This window comes from Uncinocarpus reesii, genomic scaffold (assembly GCF_000003515.1).
Source record: "Uncinocarpus reesii 1704 scaffold_1 genomic scaffold, whole genome shotgun sequence".
NCBI lineage: Eukaryota > Fungi > Ascomycota > Eurotiomycetes > Onygenales > Onygenaceae > Uncinocarpus > Uncinocarpus reesii.
The window spans coordinates 3654423-3677725 of record NW_003052500.1 but is presented as its reverse complement, the minus strand read 5'-3'; the positions used below and the strand labels follow the sequence as shown (position 1 = coordinate 3677725).

The 23303-nt window shown below is 50.7% G+C and overlaps 7 protein-coding genes across 7 annotated transcripts; 2 read left to right on the top strand and 5 right to left on the bottom strand.

Annotated features, from left to right (window-relative positions):
• Nucleotides 1–401: 401 nt before the first annotated feature.
• UREG_01454 (uncharacterized protein) lies at nt 402–1254 on the bottom strand (the record flags this gene model as incomplete). Its single annotated transcript, XM_002541892.1, has 2 exons — nt 402–605; nt 679–1254. 2 exons carry the CDS (start codon nt 1252–1254, stop codon nt 402–404), a joined length of 780 nt encoding a protein of 259 aa, XP_002541938.1.
• Nucleotides 1255–1608: 354 nt separating this feature from the next.
• UREG_01453 (uncharacterized protein) lies at nt 1609–2738 on the top strand (the record flags this gene model as incomplete). Its single annotated transcript, XM_002541891.1, has 3 exons — nt 1609–1668; nt 1862–2597; nt 2650–2738. The coding sequence occupies 3 exons, from the start codon at nt 1609–1611 to the stop codon at nt 2736–2738; spliced, it is 885 nt and encodes a 294-aa protein (XP_002541937.1).
• Nucleotides 2739–3661: 923 nt separating this feature from the next.
• On the top strand, nt 3662–5400 carry UREG_01452 (carboxypeptidase cpdS; the record flags this gene model as incomplete). The annotated part of the gene is made up of 4 exons (XM_002541890.1): nt 3662–3842; nt 3903–4206; nt 4269–4537; nt 4595–5400. 4 exons carry the CDS (start codon nt 3662–3664, stop codon nt 5398–5400), a joined length of 1560 nt encoding a protein of 519 aa, XP_002541936.1.
• Nucleotides 5401–7994: 2594 nt separating this feature from the next.
• On the bottom strand, nt 7995–11977 carry UREG_01451 (uncharacterized protein; the record flags this gene model as incomplete). Its single annotated transcript, XM_002541889.1, has 5 exons — nt 7995–8900; nt 8957–9069; nt 9123–11309; nt 11360–11530; nt 11590–11977. The coding sequence occupies 5 exons, from the start codon at nt 11975–11977 to the stop codon at nt 7995–7997; spliced, it is 3765 nt and encodes a 1254-aa protein (XP_002541935.1).
• Nucleotides 11978–12783: 806 nt separating this feature from the next.
• Nucleotides 12784–13461, bottom strand: UREG_01450 (uncharacterized protein; the record flags this gene model as incomplete). The annotated part of the gene is made up of 1 exon (XM_002541888.1): nt 12784–13461. One exon carries the CDS (start codon nt 13459–13461, stop codon nt 12784–12786), a length of 678 nt encoding a protein of 225 aa, XP_002541934.1.
• Nucleotides 13462–15752: 2291 nt separating this feature from the next.
• UREG_01449 (uncharacterized protein) lies at nt 15753–17594 on the bottom strand (the record flags this gene model as incomplete). The annotated part of the gene is made up of 1 exon (XM_002541887.1): nt 15753–17594. The coding sequence occupies one exon, from the start codon at nt 17592–17594 to the stop codon at nt 15753–15755; it is 1842 nt and encodes a 613-aa protein (XP_002541933.1).
• Nucleotides 17595–18763: 1169 nt separating this feature from the next.
• On the bottom strand, nt 18764–22098 carry UREG_01448 (AMP deaminase 2; the record flags this gene model as incomplete). Its single annotated transcript, XM_002541886.1, has 4 exons — nt 18764–19394; nt 19456–20576; nt 20639–21364; nt 21472–22098. The coding sequence occupies 4 exons, from the start codon at nt 22096–22098 to the stop codon at nt 18764–18766; spliced, it is 3105 nt and encodes a 1034-aa protein (XP_002541932.1).
• Nucleotides 22099–23303: the final 1205 nt, after the last annotated feature.

Sequence of the window (23303 nt, the reverse complement as noted above, 5' to 3'; positions counted from 1 at the left end):
CTATTAGCCAAATATATCAATGCCGTCCAACACGGAGAGTAGACATATGGGACTACACTACATGGGCCCCGTCCTCGCGCTTGCGCAAATATCTATGTTCTCCGTAGTGGAACGCGCTCCGCTCGAGCTGTAATCGGCTTGGACTAACTGAGCAGACTGTGGTTAGCAAAGGGAGGTTAAGCCCCTGGTAACCGCAGGCAACATCCAACTGGCTTGCTTGTTTTCCCGTGGACATCCTCGTCCCTTTGAACTTTATGCCATCAAAGAGCGTTCTGGTTGACCCCTTGGGCGACCTCCGGGGGGGTAGTCGCCGCTCAGCCCATTGCCGAGAGCGGGTTCCAGCCCTGCATCTATCTCTCACTGTGTAGAATACCTGCTGTCAGCATCCAGCAAGACAGGCTTTACAGGAAATTTCCTCCGGAAAAGCGTGAGGAGATGTTGGAGGAGGCCTTGTTGAGCAGCTCTCGTCGCTGGGAATGATTGATTTTAGAAGGACCACGAATGTCTTTTTCTTTGTCAAATGGCCGCGCGCTAGGATCGTCTTTCTCGACGTCGGCCGCTTTAGTCTGGTGCTGCGCATACAGCGACTTATTGCGAGCTTTCTCCTACACGCGAGTAAGTATGCCAAAAACCACATTCATACGGAGATGGAAGATACGGTACATTGTATTCTTTCACCTGCATCGAGATCGCCCTCGATGAATCTTCAACCTGAGGCCTAGGAGCACCAGACGAAGCTGGCGCCTGGATTCCCATCACTTCATTTTCCAAGCGCTTTCGCTTCTGTTCCGCTGTCTCCGTCCATGTTGATGCCATCGACTTTCCAGTTGGTGCATTGGCAGCTCTTCCAGTATTGAACTTCCGATTCCGCAGTTTCGTTGGGTCTACCCTTGACGACAAATCTAGCTGTTCCGGAGGGCGTAACATCCAGTCATCTCGTTTGGTGGGCTCCGCGCCCGGTGGTGCTGACGGGCCAACCGGGCTTTCACTCTGCTCGCAGATGCCAGTATCTCCTCCGTGCGCGTCAGGATCAATGTTTGTCGGTGGTAGAGTAGGGCCGTAGCCGTCATCATCGTCATCGTCGCTGTCGCCGCTGCTGCTCTCGTTGTCCGAATCGGCCTGAGGCACGAGATGTGCGGGTGGCATGATCGGACCTATAACCCGCGCCTTTTTGCCTTGGGCTTCGTCGGCTCCCCCTTCATCGAGTTTCCGTTTTCCCTGGGGCGACGGGCGATCTGAAGCCGAGTTGGGCATTGCGTCTGCGCGTTGCATGGTTGTATGTGCTCGTGAAGTGATGGAATTGCGGCCTTCGACTGAGTGGCTCAAGATTGAGTTTGGCTAGAGTCCGATCTCAAAGTTGAACTTGCTGGATATTTATCCCATGGATGCTCACTTGAAGGCCAACTTATCAACTTTTCAAGACACAATTGCTGCTAATAGGTGCTGGCTGTGGTGATAGGAAGCATGGCGCCAACAGAAAGATCTTTAAGCATGGTATCGCGCGACCTATGCAGGTAACTTCCTACCTCCTTTGATGACGCCATATAATCTTGAAGCCAAATGGATATGAGCTCGCTTCCGTCTACATCTCGCCACGACCCTGCCATCATGGGCATCGCCGATCGTCCTAGTTGCTATCGACACCAGAAGCCTGCCGACGAAGCCTCAGTACAAGGAAAACAAAACGTGAATCAATCCCTCTTGTCATGCTATAGTAGCTAACTTGTGTACAGGAACTTGAAACCCTTCCCCAAAAAGTCAAGAAATAATCACCTCCGCTTGCGCCTCGTTCTCGGATTTTCCAGACAAAGAGCGTCGAATTTTGATTGACGGAATACTTGCAAGATGCTGTTCCTCGCAGCTATCATACATATCCACGTCTATCAAGGCGCTTATCAGGATAGATTTCTTCGCTGTTTTGCCCACGGAGCTGTCGTACCGCATCCTCCAGTATCTCGATACGACAACCCTATGTAGGGTCGCCCAGGTTAGCCATCTCTGGAGAAAGCTGGCTGATGACGACGTTATATGGCATCGGATGTGCGAGCAACACATCAACACAAAATGCCTGAAATGCGGGTGGAGTCTTCCTTTATTGCAACAGCAAGGGCGCTTGGTGCAGTCCCAGACTCTGGATCTCAGCAAGGGCTCGCTCGAATATTGGAATCCAATAAGAAAAGTAGATGGCTTGGAGACAAATGCAGATGTTCCGCCCAGCCACGGCTCTTCGACCAGCCCTCCTCCTGCTAAGAGACAGCGTGTACTGCATCACCATCTTCAACAAACTCGGCCCTGGAAAGAGGTTTACAGGGAGCGGTTCATGGTAGAACTCAATTGGAAGCATGGAAGGTATAAGACAACAGTACTTGAAGGCCACAAGGACAGCGTCATGTGCCTCCAGATTCACAACAATTATCTTGCCACTAGATCCTACGACGCTACAGTTAAACTATGGGAGTTGGATTCCGGAGAGCTCATTCGAACCTTTGAAGGCCATACCGCCGGTATCCGCGCTCTACAATTTGATGGTCATAAGATTATCAGCGGTAGCTTAGACCGCACCATCAAGATCTGGTGCGGGGGATTCCATAGCCAAGGTATGGGATGTTGTTACAGGCGACTGTGTGAGAATTCTGACCGGCCATACAGCGCCGGTAACATGTGTTGCCTTGACAGATTCGGTTGTGGCTACTGGTAGTGATGACTGCCGGGTGATCGTGTCTAACTTTAAACCGTGATATTAAATTGAATATCCTAGAAAGAAAAAGACATTGCCCTATTCTTCGGGCACCTAGCTCTATATATATAAGATGCTTAGTCTTATTGGGCTTAGCCCTCAGTCATTCAGAGCAGGTCTATAACCTGCCAACGCAGGGTTTTTCATCCCGTCCCCTTCCTCGAGGCCACCGTATCTAGCTAGATAACAATTTCAATCTCTCTGCCTAACAGCGCTTGATGCCGCTGCTTAGTCATCCGCAATTCGATATGAAGCTGCGAGAGACATCTGGTTACGGGGAACCAGGCAATGTGCTCGTTGAATCAATTTGGGCTGGGGTACGGCCCACCGACATTTGATGCCTATCACGCAGCAACAGGTCAACTCCTGCCGGCAAGGACACGACGTTGCAACGGGTGGAGTGCACTATTCGTTAGCCCGATACGATCCGGTTATTGAGAGTGGACATCCCGGCATTGTCCATGGGCCTTCTACGCGAGATGCAGACTCTCCACGGCCGGCCTGGCTGCTTGTCGGTGCTGGTGAGCGCCGGATAAATATTGCGTGCTGGTTACCGGCGTGACACCAATCGTGAAAATGCATCCAAGCGGTCATGTTGCCGCCAGGCCGGCTGTGACATGAGCGATTCTCCATTCCACGTCGGACGGGATTGGCCCTCGTTACGGGATTTTCGAGGACCATGCCATGTTGATCCTAGCCAGCTCATCCAGAGCCGGGGCAGAGCCAAAGGGAAACAAGCTCTGGAATGATCCTTGAATGATTTCCCCTCGCGAGTCACCCGGCCGCCCTGGCAGGGGATGTTGGCCTTCATGTCGGCATTCCTGCTATAATGCCTTTACCCCCTCGCCCCAGGAACGACATTTTCTCTTTTCTGAGCGCGTCATCGTTTCATTGAGAAGACCTTTGGTTTCAAACATCAGAAAGATGCGCGGTTTGACGCTCTTATCGTTTCTCCTGAGTCTCGCGGCTTTGTGTCTTGTCGATGGCCGGCGGGTTCTCCATCTGGCCAAGCATGAGGCGCCTGAAGGGCCAATTGAACATACCCTTGCGGCCCGAGAAGCTGAGCTTGGGGCACGCCCTAAGTTCCTGAACCGAAAGACTCGGCGTATGCATCATGAGCTTCTTCATTCTTGGCTCTAGACTAACAATAGCTGATGCCGCCTAGGTTTCGCTGTCAACGGCAAAAGAATCCCCGATGTCAACTTCGACGTCGGCGAATCCTACGCTGGCCTTCTTCCAGTCACCGGGAAACGACATGAAGACCGCAAACTGTACTTTTGGTTCTTTCCCTCTGTGAATCCACTGGCAAAGGATGAAATTACAATCTGGTTGAACGGGGGACCCGGGTGCAGCTCTCTGGAAGGATTGCTGCAGGAAAACGGGCCATTCTCGTGGCAGTTTGGGACTTTCCGCCCGGTCAGGAATCCGTGGAGCTGGAACAACTTGACCAACATGGTTTGGGTTGAACAGTGAGATTGGCCCGTCCATGCTGGAATGGATTAGCCGCTGATGCTCCTTGTTTCCCACACAGGCCCGTTGGCACCGGCTTCTCGCAGGGGGAGCCCACTGCGACATCTGAGAAGGATGTTGCTGAGCAGTTCCTCGGGTTCTTCCAGAATTTCGTTGACCTTTTCAATCTTCACGGAAAGAAAATCTACATTGCGGGTGAGAGCTATGCGGGATTGTACGTCCCATACATCGCGGATGCCATGCACGCCAAAAAGGATAAAAAATACTATAACATCCAAGACATTCTCATCTTCGACCCATCTGTCAACCATGAGACTGTTCTCCGGCAAGGTAGCAAAGAGCTTGACATCCCTTGCTGAATTGGATTATCTTACAGTGTTCTCTTAGTTCCCGCTGTTCCGTTCGTTGACCACTGGTCGCGTCTCTTCCCTTTCAACGAAACAACCACGAAGCGACTCCATGACCTCGCGGATTCCTGCGGTTACACCGACTACCTGAACAAATATCTTACTTATCCGCCAGTAGGGAAAATGCCCCAGTTCCCCGACTCCATCGCCAACAATAAAACTTGTGACCTGTGGGAGGCAATATACGATGCAGCCGCCCTTCTTAACCCATGCTTCAACATCTACCACATCGCCGACACATGCCCACTTCTATATGACCCTCTAGGATTCCCCGGAACCTTCCAATACCTCCCCGAGGGCGCAACGGTCTACTTCAACCGCACCGACGTGCAACGAGCAATCAACGCCCCCATCCAACCCTGGTCCGAATGTGGACTGCGCGACGTTTTCGTCGGCGGAAAGGATAACTCGCCCCCAAGCTCGTTCACCGTCATCCCATCCGTCATTGAAAAGTCGCCAAACGGCCGGACAATTATTGCCCACGGAGACCTGGACTACATCCTGATGACCAATGGAACGTTGCTGACAATTCAGAACATGACCTGGCACGGCGATCAAGGCTTCTCAAAGCCGCCCAGCGATCCCTTGGTTGTTCCTTATACCAGCATCGGAAACCGGGCTGCCATGTCTGGTGCCGGTATTATCGGGAAGACAAGAACGGAGCGTGGCCTGACGTACGCGGAGATGTATTTGACGGGGCATATGGGACCTCAGTACAACCCCGCAGGCTCTTATAGGCTCTTGGAATATTTACTGGGGCGAATTGACAGCTTGTCTAAGGCTTAATGTGCAGTCTTCAACAAATGGCGTGGCATAGTAAAGCGCGAATTGGTTGGAAAGCATGTACATACTTGAAATTATCCGGATGATTTCACCATCTTTAAATCAGCAGAAGCTGCCATCATCTACTGGCGGAGTACAGGTCAGCTCCATGGGTTATGGGGTACCACTTGGTAGGAAAACTCCGAATGAGTGGGAAAGCGAGAATATCCACTTAAAGATACCGATTCGATAACATCTAGAGATATGTTATTACAGCCATTCAGTAATAATAGCGCTCTGATCTTCCATCCATAACACTTAGCAACGCTTTTTGAACCCCATCTTCGGTTTGGAGCCATCAATACATACGACCGTCTCGGGGCGTCTGATACTCCGCACGATTATGCGCGGGCCAGGAGGTCCCCTGATGAAAGTTCTCTGCAGTGGGCGGCATCGCTTGTGCGAATTGACCTGGTGTACAATATGGCATATCGGGGGAATATATCCATGGCGAAGGGGGGTTCATTTGCCGGTAGCTATGTGTGACGTGCCCATCAAGCGGATGCCCATAGTGACGAGATTCGTAGACAACACCGCCGAAGGGGGGCCCCGTGGTGTCCAAACGGTTTGGCCCGTTGGCCCACCGCTCGTTGGGAAAGCGATCCGCTGCGGGAATATAAGGGTAAGGCGGTGGAACGCGGAAGCTACTAGTCGGGGCATGGGGGGTTTCTAACAGCTCGAAGAAGGTTAATATGGGTTTGGTCTACTGGAGCCAGCTCATGAGTACCGCGTACCTCGACCGCGACATGTTTGATCGTCTCGATGTCGCCGTGGATCTGATGGCTCGGGTGATGAGTGTCGGCGCCGATTTCGACTGAAAGAACGGGATCTGTAATTTCTAATATTGTCAAAGATTTAGTCAATCAAAGGAGGAAGAGAGGCAGCGATGGCAGAGGGCAGCTTCATAGTTTATCCTCGCATCAACTCTCATACCCTAAGTCAGACACTTCGTCCTCCATGAAATGGACCCGAGGCCTTCGCCTAGTCCTCCGCCTCCCCCTATCACGATAATGGTCTGAATCAATAGAGGAGCGCCTTCGCCGCTCTCGGCCCCTTTCAACTTCGTAATCCGGCACGGGAGGTGCTAATGGTTCGCGGCGACTAGAAGTCATTTGCGCATTAGTAAAGAAATATATCGACTTCAGAGCACGAGAGATCTACCTGTCCCAGGGTGAGTAGAAGTGTAGAGGATACCCATAGCGAGAAGGTCGTGAAGGCCAGTACGCTACACCGCTTGGCCGCGGTGGACACGAATAGACACAGTCGTTGCCATAGTCCACAGCTTGTGGTGGGATATCAGCATATACCGCATGATGTATATGGCGTTCTTGAGCAGGCGGTCCAAGGTCATGGCAACACCTGTGCGGAGTACAAGCGCTCCTGGTGTTCTGGCATTTCATATTACAGCAAGCGTTTGGCGATTCGGGGCAAGCCTTTCCTCGATCTAATTCTTCGCCATCGCGATAGTAAACACGATCCCGCTTCTTGGATGGGGCAGATCCATCCTTGTTCCCCTGAGGCTTCTTTTTATCACACCGCCCGCGCCTACGGGTGTCGCTATCGTCAGTGCTTTCATTGCTGGAGGTTTGAAAATCCCGGCACCTGCGGCAAACAGCAAACGCTGCAGTTTGTCCTGGTATGAAGGGATGGCGATGGTGGTAGGATGGAGACCTGTAGCGGCCACAAACACCACACCGGTGCCTTGTTTCCAAAGGCAACACGTTTTGACTCGGGATCCTCCCTGCAAGATCTCCTGGCGGCGGAAAGCCCAGTCGCTCTGGCGGTGGCGGCATCCACGGATTCGAATGGGGTGCGGTTCCATACCTGGGCCTCTGGGATGGACGATAATCTGCATCCGGCTCCAGCATTCTGTCAGTGGCATACGGATATGGCACCATCGTCCGTGCCGGAGGATAGACCATGCCCTTTGGATTCAGCAATGCGTTTGCAATCAAGTCTCGAGCCGATCTGGCCTTGGTTGGCTTACGAACGAATGCTGGTCGCCCCGACGGCAACCTTGTCAGATAGAGGGTACCAGGTTCACGGCCAGATTTAGCAATAGGAGACACTGCGCTGGAAGAATAAGAACATTCAGGATCAGACCTGCAGCCGTTTGGTCAAACCCCATGGGAGCTAACCTTGTCAACATCGCTCTATCTCTCAGCTCCGGTGCATAGATGAGACATATAAGAATCTAGGAGCCGTCGATGGGAAGAGATGGACCAAAGCTAGCGACAGAAGAGATATAAAATGAAAAAGAGCGTGCATAGAAAATCGAGCTGGTATGAAGAAAAGAAATGAATATCTGGGATATTCAGCATCACACCTGCACTTTGCAATGCTCAGGCGAGCGGTGCCAGGTGCAAGGGAAAGATCCATCGAGCAAGGGACCATGATCCACGCTGACAAGGAGAAAGCAGCAGGGCGTGATCTGACATTTTGATGCTGAAGAGCTCAGTGGTGATTATTTGGAGACTGATCGCTTGGACAGAGTAAGAAAGGAGAACTACTCAGCAGTGCATTTGAATACATACAGCCCATTTATTCTATTGCGAGATCTACCATTCGACCCCTGTGGCAGCTCCTCCATTCTGCTTCCAATCGCCGTCTCCATCATTCGTGTTCCACGTTGGATTTGCGCTGGTTGAGCCATTGGCACTGGCACCGTGGCGACTTTGGAACGGATCACCATTTTGCATCCGATTGTTGCTATTTCGAACACGCGCGCTCCCTCCACCGCTACTTGAGACACTGGTTCCTCGGTTTCTTCCACTATGGCCGCTGGGAAATTGCCCTCCTCTGCTAGACGACGGACCGCTCACATTTCTATCGACGCCTCCCGTGTGTCTGCTCTGAAAAGGATCTCCAGTTCCAGTAGAGGAACTACTCACGTTCCTATTGCTGCTCTGATGATGCTTACTCTGGAATGCATCCCCGGAATTTGTACAACTGTTATCGTTTGACCGGTGACGCTGAAACGGATCCCCGTTACTACGTCCTTTCTCGGCCTCGACATTCCCTCCGTTACCACCTGCGCAGCCCCGAGCATTGGTGGGCCGCCGTCCATTATTCCCACTACCGGCTCCGTCTTTAATACTTCCCGGGTGTACTGAAGGTCGCTTATCATGGCCCTGACCGTTGATCTGGGGTGTTGACCTCAGAATTTGCGCAGGAAAGTGCCCGCCTGAAGGATCGTGGTATAGGAGAATACCATGGAGTGGAATCGGAACACCATTGATATTACTGCTAGCCCCGTCAATGCTAAAGCTACTCAGGTTCGGCATATCCATTGGGGGTGCTGGAGGTAGCGGAGCCATGTGATTGTTTCCCGGAGGCCAATATCCAGGGAAATTTTGGTTTCCTGAGTTCCCGAAAGCTCCGCCATATTGCATCGAACCCGGGATTGGTTGATCGGGTTGTCCTGCGTTAGCCGGGTGCGTGCTGGTTTGATTACCGAAAATTCCCTATATATGCGGTCAACTGTCAAGTTCAACCACTCCCTAAGCTTCGCCTACCGCACCTGCGCGTTGAGAAGTTGATTCACAATCTCTGATTTAGGCAACATCTCCAATTTCTTTCGTTCTACCTCCGGATCCCGTTCCACCTTGACGTCGAATTTTCGCTCGATGATTTCTGTATTACTACGGTTAGCGATTGATCCGACGGCGCTTTCAGTTTTGGTTTACCTTGCAGCCGATATTTGAATATGAACTTGGCATATGGCTCCTCCATAGTGTCGAGGTATTCGGGAACCCGCAATTTGTGCAGATAATCCTCCGCTCGGCCAACTTGCACTTGGTGAGAAAGCGACCCTCTCTGGGCGATAGCCTCAGGTACGGTATATAGCGGTGGTTCGTCATTCTGTGGATCATAATATACTTGAGACACAAACGCAGGCTGCTGATTTGGTGTCACAAGCCGATATGGCTGCATTGGCACCCAAGAGGGCTGTTGAGCAGTCTGTTCCAGTTGCGGCTGCGGAACTGATTTATTATTTGCCTGTTCGTTGCTGTACGAGGCTGGCGCGTTCGAAGCTTCAACATTATCACTGTTGTTGTTTCCGTAGCCCTGTCCTAAACCCATTCGATCGCCACCCGGGTTTCCGCCGTCAGAATTATTTTTTTCACTATGTCCCCAGCTGCCTTGTCCGTGGTGTTGCCCGTTATCTTCACTATTTTCATTGCTCCATGCACCTTGCTGTGGTTCATGATTTGTGCTTTCGCCATTTCCAGTACCCCATTGATCGTCATTCGGCCCGTTGGAGTGGTTATTACCATCCTGATTATCATCCGGCCAGGTGTTGTTTGAGTCTTGGTTATCATTGCTCCAATCTAGTGGCCCTTGATTGTTCCCTGTATCACCTTTTGTGCTGGGCCAGCCGTCGCCAGCCCATCCGGTTGATCGGATATCCTCATTATTGTTATGATCTTGGGCTCCAAAATTGCCTTCGCCCCAGTTCTCCGGTGGTTGCTGGCCTCTTATAGACCCAGTCCGCGATTGGTTGGACCTCTTGTCCAATTCCAGTTCATTGCTCATCTGGTTCCTATCCCTCGGATCATTTCCAGCATTAGACCCATGGCCACAGCCACTCGGTTGATTTACATGTGGCTCATTCCCTCTAGCTGGTGATGCTTCCCTGGTGATGCTCCGATTACTTCTTCCCCAAGTGTGAAGTTGAGGTGCCTGGGTTCGGGGCCGTCTACACTGGTGTGGGATTTTTTTCCCGTCCGATATCACATAACAACCAGTATGAGCGACGTCGGAGTCATTTGGTTGCTTATTGCAGGTCTTGCAAGTGGACTGTTCGCTACCACATGTTGGTGTATTCACGTTCAATACAATCGAAGGTCCGTTGGCACCCCCTTGCAACCTACTTCCATATGCAATGCGTTCGCCTGTCTTGTGTTCGTTTTGGTAGTGCGTCCCATGCTCTTCCCCTGGATCTTCCGGCTGACGTAGATGTCCAGAGTGATGGACATCTAGTTCTACATGTTTTGCACTTTTGTTGCATTCAAGACAAGAGCTGCGCGAGCATATCCTCTTTTTCTGGGACCTTGAACGTTCGAAGGGTGCTTTCAACGCCGTACCATGGTGGTGAACTCGGCAATCGCTTTCTGGCGCTAGGTGTGATGTATGATACCATTCGTCGTTGAACCCACGACTGGCACCACTAGCGGTTCTTGAGTGACGAAAGCCCCGCTGCTTCAGTTTTGAATGGCTACATTGGGCGCATTCACATTCGGACTCGGTTAATTCAGAACTAGGCGATAGTTCGTGCACGATTTTTTCATGAGGTTTATATCTAGTTGACTCTCGGCGATCCAAATGGTTATGGGTTGAAGAGTGACTGCTAGGCCTTCCTCGCTCATCCCGAGAAAGTTCCCTAGTAGCATGACAATCGGGCCAGTCCCGATCCTCATTATGTCTTTGTCTTGTTCGTAGTCGAGCCGTCCGGTTTTGATATCCAGCACAGGATGAACAATCACCATCAGAATCGGATGGCGCTATATTGCCCGGCTCCCGGCGTGCGTGAGCATCCTGGCAAGACCCATAACATCTACCATCATTCTGCGGTGGATGGTGGGAATGATCGCAACCCACACAATAATCACGACTTGGCCCATGTCTGGCTGTAAACGGGACATTCTCGTGCGCGTGGTGGTCGTGCCGTTCGCGGTGATGACGGCGGGGAGCGTAATATCTGTCATTCGCCCCGTCAAAGAGCATACCAAAATCTGTCAATTTATTATCTATCTCCGGTTTGACTTCAACTGGAGGTTCTGGTTTTGATTCCAGCTCAGGTTCAGGTTCCGGGTGCTTGTATTTCGCTTTGATAACTTCAAACTCCTCGTCGCTGAGCGCAAGGTCAACATCTAGGGCATATTAACATTTTGTGGCCCAACATTCCGAGTGATCACTCTACCATTGGGGTCAGGGCTTGGAGCCATCGCCGAGTCTGGGGTGCGAGATCCATCAGATAGCCCTGAGGTACTCGCGTTCCGCGGTACGCATCGGAGTACGATCACCATTATTTCCCCCAGGTGATCGAAATGACTTTTGGGACCGATCTCTGGCATTCCGGGGATCTCTGGGACTATTGACAAGAGGTTAACAGCATTTTCTTTCAGGAATACCCCGTTCTAGAACACTCACTTATATTCAACGGTTCAAACCTCCAGGGCCTCCCAACCCACCTCCCCTCGGCTCGCTTCTCTTCTTTCTGCCTCACGCGGAAATTCACTGTTCTACTCGCGGGCAAGCCTTTGGCTCCTTTTCCTTTTGCTTTTGCTTTGTCTTCCGCAGCTATCAAGTCATCTCTATTCCTATTGCATTGGTAAACACCGTCCATGAAGACGAACATGGCCAGCCCTGGGGCGATGTAACCATGGGACTGGAGGTTGATGGAGAATGGCGTTGGGGCGGAAGGGATGGCGATGTAACTTTCCACGATGCCGTCGCTGTAGGATACGCCGTATTCCTTGAAGGGGATGTCCGTTGGGGCCCATTCGACGTGGCAGGAAAGCTGTTTGAGGGTTGGCATTGTTTGGTGTTTTCGGGGACGCGGTTCGGCTTTTCTTAGATGTGGAGAGAGAGCATTGAACTCTGGATTTTTGGGGGGGTTAACTGGTGAAATAGTAGTGAGGAAGTGGGATCAGTAAGAGAATCAGTTGATGCGCTCACAGAGTGAAGGAGTAGAGGTATTTTGATAGGAGGTGATTGTGTTGGAGATTGATGGTGAAGAAGCAGGTTTGATATCCCACAGCAACGGACGGAACAACCCGTCAAAACACCAGTGCAGTTCAAGTGTTGATTTGACTACATCACTTGTTCATCGCCAGCTTCTATGCGTAGATGTCAAGATTTGATGATCACCCAAATTTGATATTGCAACCCATGTCCTAGCTCAGGTGACATTTCTACGAGCAAAGGGTAGATCAAAGAAGAGTCCTATCATTCCAGGCTCGAGAGTAAGAAAACACAAGTCCATACATTGGAATAAAAGGCTAACGAAGGGCTACATTTGAATACAACAAGGTCACAACGGCAGGCTGTTGATATTCACCAATGGCACTGGCACAGACAACAAGGCGGGCTCACAACTTCAACTCAATCCCTCAAAACACAAAAACCTATGAACGATCCAGATGGAGAAAAGGGCACTTTTGACACACGACTCCTGCAACGAGAACCTCGAACTGATCCAGCCAAGTTGTAATCCGAACATCGCCTGACACCATTGCTCGATAAACCCAGTGTAAACCTGATGCTATTCCAAAGATACAGAAGATATGAAAAGGAAATTCCAGATTTCGCCAACGCAGCCTCACGTCATCAAAAGGTTCATAATCACGGGCACAGGGGATGGTGCAACGGTGACAGCTCCAAGAAATTCCCGCCGACGTTCCTTGTGAGAATGCTTGGGCTTCCATTCCAAGCAAGGCGGGAGGATATCACCGAAGACGCAACGGACTCGTCCGCACTGTCGTAATTATTGAGGAGCGAACCCACGGGGCTGGCAGCCCGGGACTGCTGGTGGTCGTCGAAGAACACAATGGAGCAGCGGCACCAGTCGTCATCGTTATCGCTCTGGAGGTCGACGAGCTGAAAGTCTGCTTGGGAATTCAGCCATTCGTCCATAGAATGCGACGGAGGGCCGGCGTCAGTATCTCGACGGTTCAGGCAAGTCAGAATCAGGTTGGGGTCCGACTCGGGAAAACGGTTCAAGATGTACTGCAAGAGGGTGGTACCGTGTTCTTCCTCGTTATCATTTAGGACGGGAGAGTCGATGGATATTGTGCTCTTCCAGGAAGGAAAACTGTCCTGGTCTGATAATTCGGAGTCCACCAAATCATGCATGACCTCGTGGATGCTGTTTTGCCTGGTTGGGGGCCAGCTGCGGGTCGAACGATGGCACGGATTGTACGCCATGGAAAGGATCGAGGCCTCGCGGATGTAGATGGCTGCCTCGATGGGATGCAATGCCCTGTACATAGGGGTGAGGCAGAGATAGGCTGGTTCGCTCATGCTGGCGAATTGGATGATCCAAAGATATCTATTAGATATTGATCAAGGAAAGAGGATGGAGATTCCGTAGAAGGGCAGGTATCTCGTCGTCTGGTTGGTAGGTCCGGGATCAATAGCTGGAATTTCTGCTGGGTTCTGACACAGGGAGAGAGCACAAGGTCCCTAACTATAGAAGAGGTGGAAAAGAGATAACCAATATGATTCAAAGACTTGGGGAATACGAAACTGAATATACACTCCAATCCCGGGAAGTAGTGACGACGTTGTCAAGTAGGGGCTTTGAGCTACATGAGGGGAGAGATGGATCACGGAATGGATATCATGTCAGAAAGGAATCAGAACCACGGGCAGAAACCACGCTCAATTTGTAGCATCCGTCAACATAGAGGAACGGATGGTCAAGAAGGCACTTGAAGGCAATGTGTCATCAGTTTGGCACACTTTTTACGGCAGCCTTGTGAGCTTGATAAGGCCGAAGTACGCACTCCGTAAATGTCCCGAAAATTGAGTAAAATGAATTGAAAATCATAAAACATTCAAGCTAGGAGACAACCTAGCTCGAGAGATTTCAAATGATAACGGTAAGAAGGAGAGAAAAAAAAAGGAAAGAAATGTTACCCTTCCCAGAAACCAAGCTGATTATCTCCATCCCAATCATGGCGGAGGCAGTACGGAGTAGATATCCCGAATACGACATGGAGGCCCTCATCGGAGGCTGCCGTTAGCTTGCCCAGGATCAGGAGAGCGACATGCACCGTCTGAGCGCGGAAGTCATGAATAACGGACAGGACAAAGCAAATTTTTGAGACGGCGCGCAGAGACTGAAAACTGAAGGGCAACGTCCAGGGAGAAATTCTTGCAGCTGCTCCGCCCCTCTCTCACAGCCCGAAGTCTCGACAAGACGCATTCTAGTCTCGAGAGGAGAGAAGTAAAGTATCAAAGTATCAAAGTATCTGGCGCAAGACGAGCTGATTTGTTTAGTCTAGCATGGGAGAGGCCCTCCGGTGCGAAAATGCCGATGCTTTCGGCAACGAGCTCCGGTTCGCCCTGTTTCAGCTGAGCATTCTGATTTGCCTGCCAGAGCTCTAAATTCTGCGAGAGAGCTTTTGCTCGTTAGCTCCCTGCAGCTGGTCATGCTCGCCAGCGGGAAAAGGTCGGGGTTGCAAGCCAGGGATCCATCGTTCCTTGGGAGTTCAACCAACAGCTGGGGGGAAACATGGGAGCTTAGGACCCCGGCAGCAGAGATCCGTCGCATTATTCTTCTTGTCGCCCATGATTACGCAAGAAGGAGGGAGAGCCGTCAAGTGATGTCGTCGTGCTCGATCGCCTGCCGTCGTGCTCGATGGACGCCCACGATCTCACCACGCGGCCATCACTCTCACTCTCTCTCTCGAGACTATCGAATCTTCCGTCTTGCTTCCACGAATCGCTCATGATCTCCCAAATTTGCGTCCCCAGCCCTTCACCCCAGGCGATTGGCGCAAAACACCCTGCTCCGAGCCAATAGCCAGATGGGAGTGTGCAGTCTCAGCCCCCTCGCCAGCCGATTCTGCTGAGAGTTCGACACTAGAGTTGAAGAAACGCAAAACAACAATCAACGTCTCAGCCTTGGAGGCGAAAAGGATAAAAAGAATAAAAAAAAATCTCCTGTGGAGCTCCGATCCCGCTGTCGTCCCCCCCTGCTTGCATGATGCGCGGCATTTCGATAGGAGTTGACAGGCTGTCCTCTCATGCTTTCGTCTTGAAACAAATCGCATTTTTGAAGCCTTGTGCGAGGTGGAGTGATCGCGGGAAAGTGGATTTGGCTAAATCTCCGAAGATCGATTTGTGGCCCTTTTGCTTCTGCTGATCGGCGTTTGTCTTGTTTTATTTCTTTTTCAGGCATCAGAGTTGGGCAGCGAAGATTTACGAATAAGAGGATGAATCGGTTTCAGGCTTCCTGTCCTGAGCCAAAGAATTTGCAAAAAAGATTAAAACGATTAGTATTCTACTCCTGAAGAATAACCACCATCCAAACGGGAATAACCCGGGGTGAAGACGGGGCCATAGAATCCCCCCAAAAAGAGGAAGAAAAGCAAGCAAGTCTTTGCAGTCACACTGGAGGATATCATGCTGCGAAAAATGGACCGTAGCAAAAATCTGTAAAGAAGAACGCCGCCGACAAGAGACCCAGTCCACCACTGCCAAAAAACACCCTCCAATTCTGTAAAACTAAAAATAAATCGCTCAAGAAAATGGGAATAACAAAAAGGAAAGTAATCAAACCGGTCTAACAATTAAAGATGATATTGTCAAACTGCCCAGCTTCCCCTGGGTCTCACGCCCCAGGCCTCGAGGCCGGATTCTGGGGTCGTCGACCTGGGCTGCTTGCGGGCCCATTCGTGGATGTACAGCTTCAACGCCGCCCACCGCTTGCACCTGGCGTCTTCACCTTTGCTGGAAGAACCTTCAGGCGCACCGAGATACCCTTTTGCATTGGCACGGTAGTCGTCGCTTCGAAGCTCTTCCACGGAGATTCCAGTGACCGAGCTGATTTCTACGTCGTAATCGCGTGCGAGACAAGGATAGCCCAGAGAGAGGTAGTTGTAGATCTGTGTCACAAAAGCATCATCAAATTCTTGCAGAATACTTTCTTCCAGCGCTTCTTCGTCTTCATCTATGGGCCTTGGTGGTGTGGATACAGATTTGGCATCCGGGACGGCAAGAGTGGCACGAGAGACGCTGGAGAGAATTGCAGGTTCTTCACAAATCTTCTCACCCGATTGCGGTTTGCACAAAGTGACTCTGGGGGAGGGGAGGGGAGTCAATGCATCCGTCTCACTAGGCCTTTTGCAGGTCCCATTCCAGAGGCCAAGTTCTTCGCATACATCGACATGAACCTCTGGAGTCCACAACGGGCTCATGTGTTGTTCCAGCCCCTCGCCATTTTCGTGTTGATGAGAAGTCGAACCTTGATCGGTCTCACACCTTGTGGTTTGTGGAGACTCACATTGAGGGAAAATGATATCGTCGCCCAACATTGGAGGGCGTACAGCACGCCGCTTGTTTGCTGAATCGGCGCCTTTTTGCCTGGGGATAGTGCCATGAGGGATACCATCAAATATATTGGCGCCATCCATCGCTCTCTTAGCTGCCAGTGCAGCAGCAGAGAACGGCGATGGTGCGGAAGCAAATACCCTCTCCCTCGCTCGCATCTCCGACTCTTCCTTGTGCCGCCTCATCTCTTCAAGTTCCCATGTTAGATCCACACTGGATTCCCGCCGAAACCTTGCCAAGTCAAGAGTCATGCTCCTCAATGTAGTCTCCACGCTACTATCCTCGTCCGCCGTATCATCTTCATCCTCTCTGTCAATCGCGAAATGGGAAACTGTTTGGTACACCTGCTCATTAGGAAAGGCTGCAAGGGCGCGTTCTTGCAATAGCTTTTCTCGTGTCCGGGCAGGCAAAGAGTAAAAGTCGACGTCTATAAAGGCTTCATGGGAACTATCTCGGGATGGGTCGTTGGGGTTATTCGAAGGGTGGGAGGAGTTTCCATCCGTGATAAATGTAGGGGAGGTTGAAAACGAGGAGACGGGAGAAGGGAGGGATTCGTCGCTACTGCTAGACGGTATCGCCGGAAGGTCAGGAACTCGGAATGAATGCCGTCTGCTCTCCTGGCGACGGACAAGGTTTGCATAGGAGAACCGGGAGTCCTCCTCATGCTCCGGGCGTGGATTCAGTGGGCCACTCCATCCTGCAACGCGGATCCGATTTCGGCTCTGCGGTAGGTTGGACGGGCTGCCTGGTCGACTTTGTCGAAAAGAGCGTTTTGCGGTCTCGATGAGTTGAGGGGTGAATTTCTTCGGGGCGGTGACGGGGCCGGGGATGGTGGCAGTTCGTACGCTGCTGCCTTCAATTTGATTAGGAAATTTAACCGACTTCCCACCACGATGTTCTTTGGTTGTTTCAATTAGCTGTGGTTTTATCCGGTCTCGAGTTTGCGGCCTGCCAGCGTTGTCAGGGCTTTTGTCCGATGATTTACGGCTGCTCGACTCGAGAAGCTGAGGAGCGAACCGTCGCTTGGGCGGGTTTGCTGCTAGGCCTGACTCGTGAGTCTGGGTAGGGAGGTCTCCTAGTATTGTTGACTTGTCCATGATATTCAGCAAAACGGGAGCTTCCGTCTCCTCCAACGTCGGTCGTAATCCTCTAAGGCTCGAATGGGCGAGTTGCCAACGAAATCGACGGTAGGCAGGAGGCAGTGGTAATCACAGTGACGTCGCCGGCGAACATCCTTGAGTCCCATCAGATCCCCCAAAGTCGAGGAGAGGAGGGATCTTGCTTCTGCTGTCACGGTCGAAACAACAGGATCATTTGCTGGCATCGACCCACACGAAACTTGGAAGACGGTGAGCGATTGCACCAAGTCGTAAAAAGGAATAATAACTCCGTGGAACGACCGACAAGTCCGCTCGCTGCATGAACGAGAACAGACCAGGCAAAGAGAACAAGGCTGATAGAGAGGCGAGGGAATAAAGAGAAGACCAGGCGTGAAGCTCCTTTTCAGCGTTTTGGGGTAAGCTTTGGAGACCCTCTTTTAAAAACAGGGATGCTAAGAATAAATCACTCACCATCAATGTACCCCACCTGCAGTTTGGCGCTAGCGGGGACCAAGCCGGATTAGTAATGAGTCGAGCCTGGTCTGTCTTTGTAAGCTAGGCCAGTCTGGGACTAGTGTGGTACGTTTAGTCATCTCGTCGCGGCAAACAGAAGAAGAGAAGATCATGAAGAAGATGAAGATGAAGATGAAATAGAGCGTAATAAAGATCGCGTTTCATGGACTCAAGGAGCTAGGAGACCATTGGGCTGGCATATCAAACGTGTCAGCGCAAGTTGGGCCGAAACTGAAAGACAATTGAGATTACGGATAGGATCAGCCTTAATCTTTTTTAAGCTGAGATTCAAGTTTATTCTCGTCTGAAGAGCCAGACAGTTTAGATTGGTGGAAAAGAGGATTCAAGCCTGGGGATCCCTTTGCCTGTTGATTTTCAGGCTCCCGGGTCTAAACAACCTTAATACCTAACCTTGCGCATGCAATTTTAGACATGGCTTATGCAGCAAAACGCTTCACCAACCTATTTCAATTGTAATTTTAAAGCTATAGAGGTTTATATTGGGTCAAGGGCACATAGTCAATCGGAGGAAATCAGGGATTGAATACCCGTTGTCGACTCCTCACCCCCAAAAGACAACTATAACAACGCCATTCGGACGTAAAACAAAAATTCGCCGCCAGAATAAGTACTTCCAACGCGGCTAGGAATCCTTAATCGTCGTCATCATGATCTTCCACTCTCCCCCACGTCGGCTGCTTGTCCTCAAAATGAGGGCTATCGTCAGCATCACCATCAATCCCGCTTCCCTCCGCCTCTGGCGACTTGCTTTCCATATCATCGACCCCCGCAACATTATCAGCATTGTGCAAGCTACTGCTCCGTCTCACCCGCGCATGCACTATTCCGGGAAAAATTCTCTGATCTATTAGAGGCGTAGTCAACGTGGATGGTGAGGGCACCTCTTGCGGAATGGACGCGTTCTGCGCATGTGCCAAAGGGATAGGCGTCACCCATGGCAGTGTCGCATCCCAGCCCTGCTGCTGCTGTGGTGCCGATTGAATATTGCTATTCTGCGGATACTCTGAAAAGGGTATGCTGGTTGGGAGCCGCGCAGAATTTGTTAGAAAGTTCGGGGATGATGCATTACCTGCCGGTCCATACCCGCCCTGGTTCGATGTTAAGGAGGGAAGTGATACGCCTGACGGCCCAGCACCCCCCAGAGAGCCAACTTTGCCAGATAAAGTCGGGGACGCAGCCTGCGTATTCTGCCATTGTTTATTGAGCGCTGCAGTCTTTGGTGTCTGCGGTTGAGTAACTGAACTCAATGCGTATCGCTCAATCCTACCATTGAATGATTAGCAGTGTTACTCCGCCATGTGTTAACCAATGTGAGTATTCTTACAGGCCAAGTTCTCCAAGTAGAGTCTCATATCTAAATGCCTCCCTAATATCAGGGACGTTGGTCTTGGCCATGTTATTGCCCACTACTCCAGGCAGATGGCAGTTTTGACCCAGCCATCTCTGCTTCAGAGATAGCTCAAATCCACTCTGGTCCACAGAATGTTTGGCCAGTTCACACATATCCACCGCGCTAAATTTGTATATCTGCGCAGCGACAGCGTACTCTTCAATCAATGGCTCTTTGGTAAAAGCAAACTGCAGTGGGTCGTCAGTGGACAGCGACACATTTAGGCCTCGCCTAAAAAATGTGGCAAAAGGATTCCTCTCATAGGTCAGGAACAGAGCATTGTTGCTCAACGGGGACATGGCAATCCCAACCTGATCAAGATAGAACAAATATTGCAGCAAAGGGACTTTGCGAAGCAGGATGCCGTGGCTGATGCCTGAACAGCAAAGGAACGCGGATGCAAGATGATCAGGATCACCCGCCTCACCACAGTGAGGTCGCAATACAAAGGTATTGAAACCACGCTGTTTCCGCCAGTGATTCAATGATGCCATGTTCGCAAACATGAAATATATCCAGTAGCTGTACGGTGGGTTCTGTTTGGTGTCCCATTGTTTAGGAATAGGGAATTTCCGGTATAGTCGACGCTCAGCTTTGCTTTCGTCGTCAACGCTGTCAAAACCAACAACTCGCTGTAAGAAGATATGCAATTTTGGATGGCTATTTGGATCTTGGGTCACTTCGAACAGCGGTTGGAAGACATTCTTTATAATGGCCTCGAAATTATCAATGATGCCATTTGACTTGTAGACATCGTAGAGACGTGGAACTTGTATCAACCATCGGATATTGGGCGAAAACAATCTATTATCAACAACCCAGGCGGCGAGCTTATCCCATTCATCCATAGAGCGGCCGTATATAGAGATGCGCCATTCGGCCATCTGATACTTGCTCGACTCCAGATCGGCAATGACTTCTTTAGTAATTTCAGCCAGGTATCGGCCTTTTATATAGTTATCTGTTTTGAGGAAGATCTCTCGTAGACGGGATTCTCCGATAGGATTATATTTGAGGTTGAACTTGTCAAAACGATGGAAACTATCGGTGTGGGCCTGCGATTCGCTTTGTCAGTTATGATATACGAGATAAACTGATAGAACGGCAAAAAACTTACGTGCATGTCAAGGGTATCAATGCTCAAATCGTAGGCTGTGAGATTAATACTTTCGAAGACCTCCCGCAAGGTCAGATGCTTTCCATCTCTAAACAATACAACTTCATCAGGTGATTTCTTCATTTTACTTTTGATGAACCGCAGAAGGTGCTTCTGATTCATGCAAGCTGAATGGTGAACGTGAGTGTCCACCTTTCGGACATTGTAAAAGTCCCTGTGCGGGACTTTCTTGCTGTCAGCTATCTCTTGATACTCGTTCAACAGCGCATGAAGTTGAAACTTCCCTTCCAAATATGAAAGCCGCTTGAAAGCGAAGGACTTGATGGGACCGTCTGTTGAAACATCGAGGGTGGCGTCCAAATCCATATAAAAATCTCTCAGCGAAGGGACTTGGACGGTCGGTTGATTCAATTCACGGGCTTCGGCAGACTCGTATACTTGATAAACACTAGTATCATCCAATTTGAATGTCATAGATGACGATTCTGGCAATGGCAAGAGATCGCCCATATCAAAATCCTCACCGATGTTTTGCCCTGGCTTCCTCTTTTTGCGGACTTGAGTTGGACCACTATCATTTTCAGGCCCGGTATTCTTGGGAGGCATCACCATACTATTCGACATGCTATTGGCGCCCGTTGGCTCCCCAAGTTCTCCCCAAGCCGGCTCTGGAGGCGGAGGGTAAACATTCCAGCCTGGTTCATCCCTTGGGTTATCGCCCAGTCTCTGTAGCGACGATCTCATATATTTATGTCGAGTGTCCAGCAACGACTGAATCTTGTGGCAAATCACACTCAGCTCAGCCGTTATCGCATCGTCACTGGGTGACAAACCCTCCGGCTCCTTTGACCAACCCCAAATCCGGCGCCAGCACCATGTATTCCCTGCGAAGAGAGTAAACGCGATTCAGCTTCATGGGGCGGAGCGGGGTGCAGTGCATGACTACGTGCAGACTGGTCTGCTGCAGCTATACTTTCACTCCGGGGCACATTTGTCGCGAGCGGCACCGAGATCGCATATTGACTAGGCGGTGGGAGGATGTGACCTTGGCTGCTCAGACGCGATGCGGTGCTCGCGGTTCGGGTAGGAGAGTCATATTCCACAGCATTGGATACGGGTATCGTCGACGATCTGGGGAGTAAAGGAGGGCTCTGGGGTAATTCTCCGTCGGCAGGGCGATAGGCCAGCTGGTGGCGCTGGTAGAACAATTTGGCTTCGGCATGGCTCACGGATTTCTCGTACGCATAATCGTAGGTGGCCGTTCGTCGCTGTCGGTCGCGCGGCAGGATGGGCGAAGTCACGCTGTTTGAAGGGTCATTCTCGCTTGAAGGGCCGTCCATGCTTTCGTCAGAGTGTTCGGCGCCGTTGCCCGCAGGGTCGAAGGGACTGTGAGCCGGTGGTGTTGAGGTTCCGTTATTCGTCTCATCAACATCGGACGCGTCCAAGTGAGGAGGGGCCATTGTCGAGTGGGACGCAAATCAAGGGCTTGGCCTCAACCTGCTATTTACTGCCAAACAAAATCACAATCGAGGAATATGGAATAAAGATGCACGACTACCCTCAAAGACGAAGAGATGAAGCTCACACCCAGCCCGAGTCACGACGCTCGGTTTGGTGGCGTCTTTTTAAGTTACGCAGGTTTAAGGGCCAGGCACAAGACAAGCGCTGTATCGGTGATCCTGCCCAGGACGACGGAGCTCGCCGATGGTCGCTGACATGGCAAATTTCCAACAATTCGGCCAAATCGTAGTACGAGATGGGTGATGCCGTGTCACATTTACACTATCGGCACTTGGACAAGGCTTGGAATCATCATCACCATGTTCAAGCTTGTGGTGCTCGCTGGCTGTGATCCAATGCTTGAGAATGATTTCGACATTTGGCAACACTGTGCCCTAGCCTGAGTTGGCAGAAGCCTTTGAGAGCAATACTTGATAGAGGATCGAAAATCTTGCCATGGGAGCTATTTCAACAGGGCAGCTTATTACTAGACCATTAAGTACATACCAGAGCGGGAAAAGCGCAAGTCAAACAAAGACACAAACTTGATAATAATACACGTTTTGATATTAGTATTATCAGCACATGAACATGGAATATTCCCGGCGAAAGGCCCAAGAACGAGAACCGGAGATATATGGATCGAAAAAGAACTCAGGAACACCGAAAAAGAAGATACACCAGCACGCTGTTTCGTTGCAAGTTTGCAATCGTATTCCATTTCCACGCTCTGTCAGCCACAGTTTGGGTTGCAAATCTTTCGATTTGCTCTGTGATGGCGGGAATAGCAAAAGAGGAATAGAAAGAGACAGATAGCGGCACCGGGAGGAGAATTGGCCGAAGTACCACGCAGCTTCGTGACAAGCCCGCACGGCAATGGCACAAAGCATGGAAGAATACAAGAAAGCGAAGCCTTCCGTAGTACATGTTCCCCGGCGATAGCCGACGACAAAATAACAAAAGATGAGAACATCTTTCCCCCACACGCTGGGAAGATCAATGGCTAGCAGACACGAGAAACCTTTTTGTACAGAACGAGTTCTGTCTTAGCGACTCATAACGGAATTAAAATCTGCCCAAAGAAATAAATTGGTAAAAGTGAGGCCCAGGAAGGATCTGAAAGCTGGAGCCCTTGGTGTACTGATACGAGGTAAAATGAGAATGA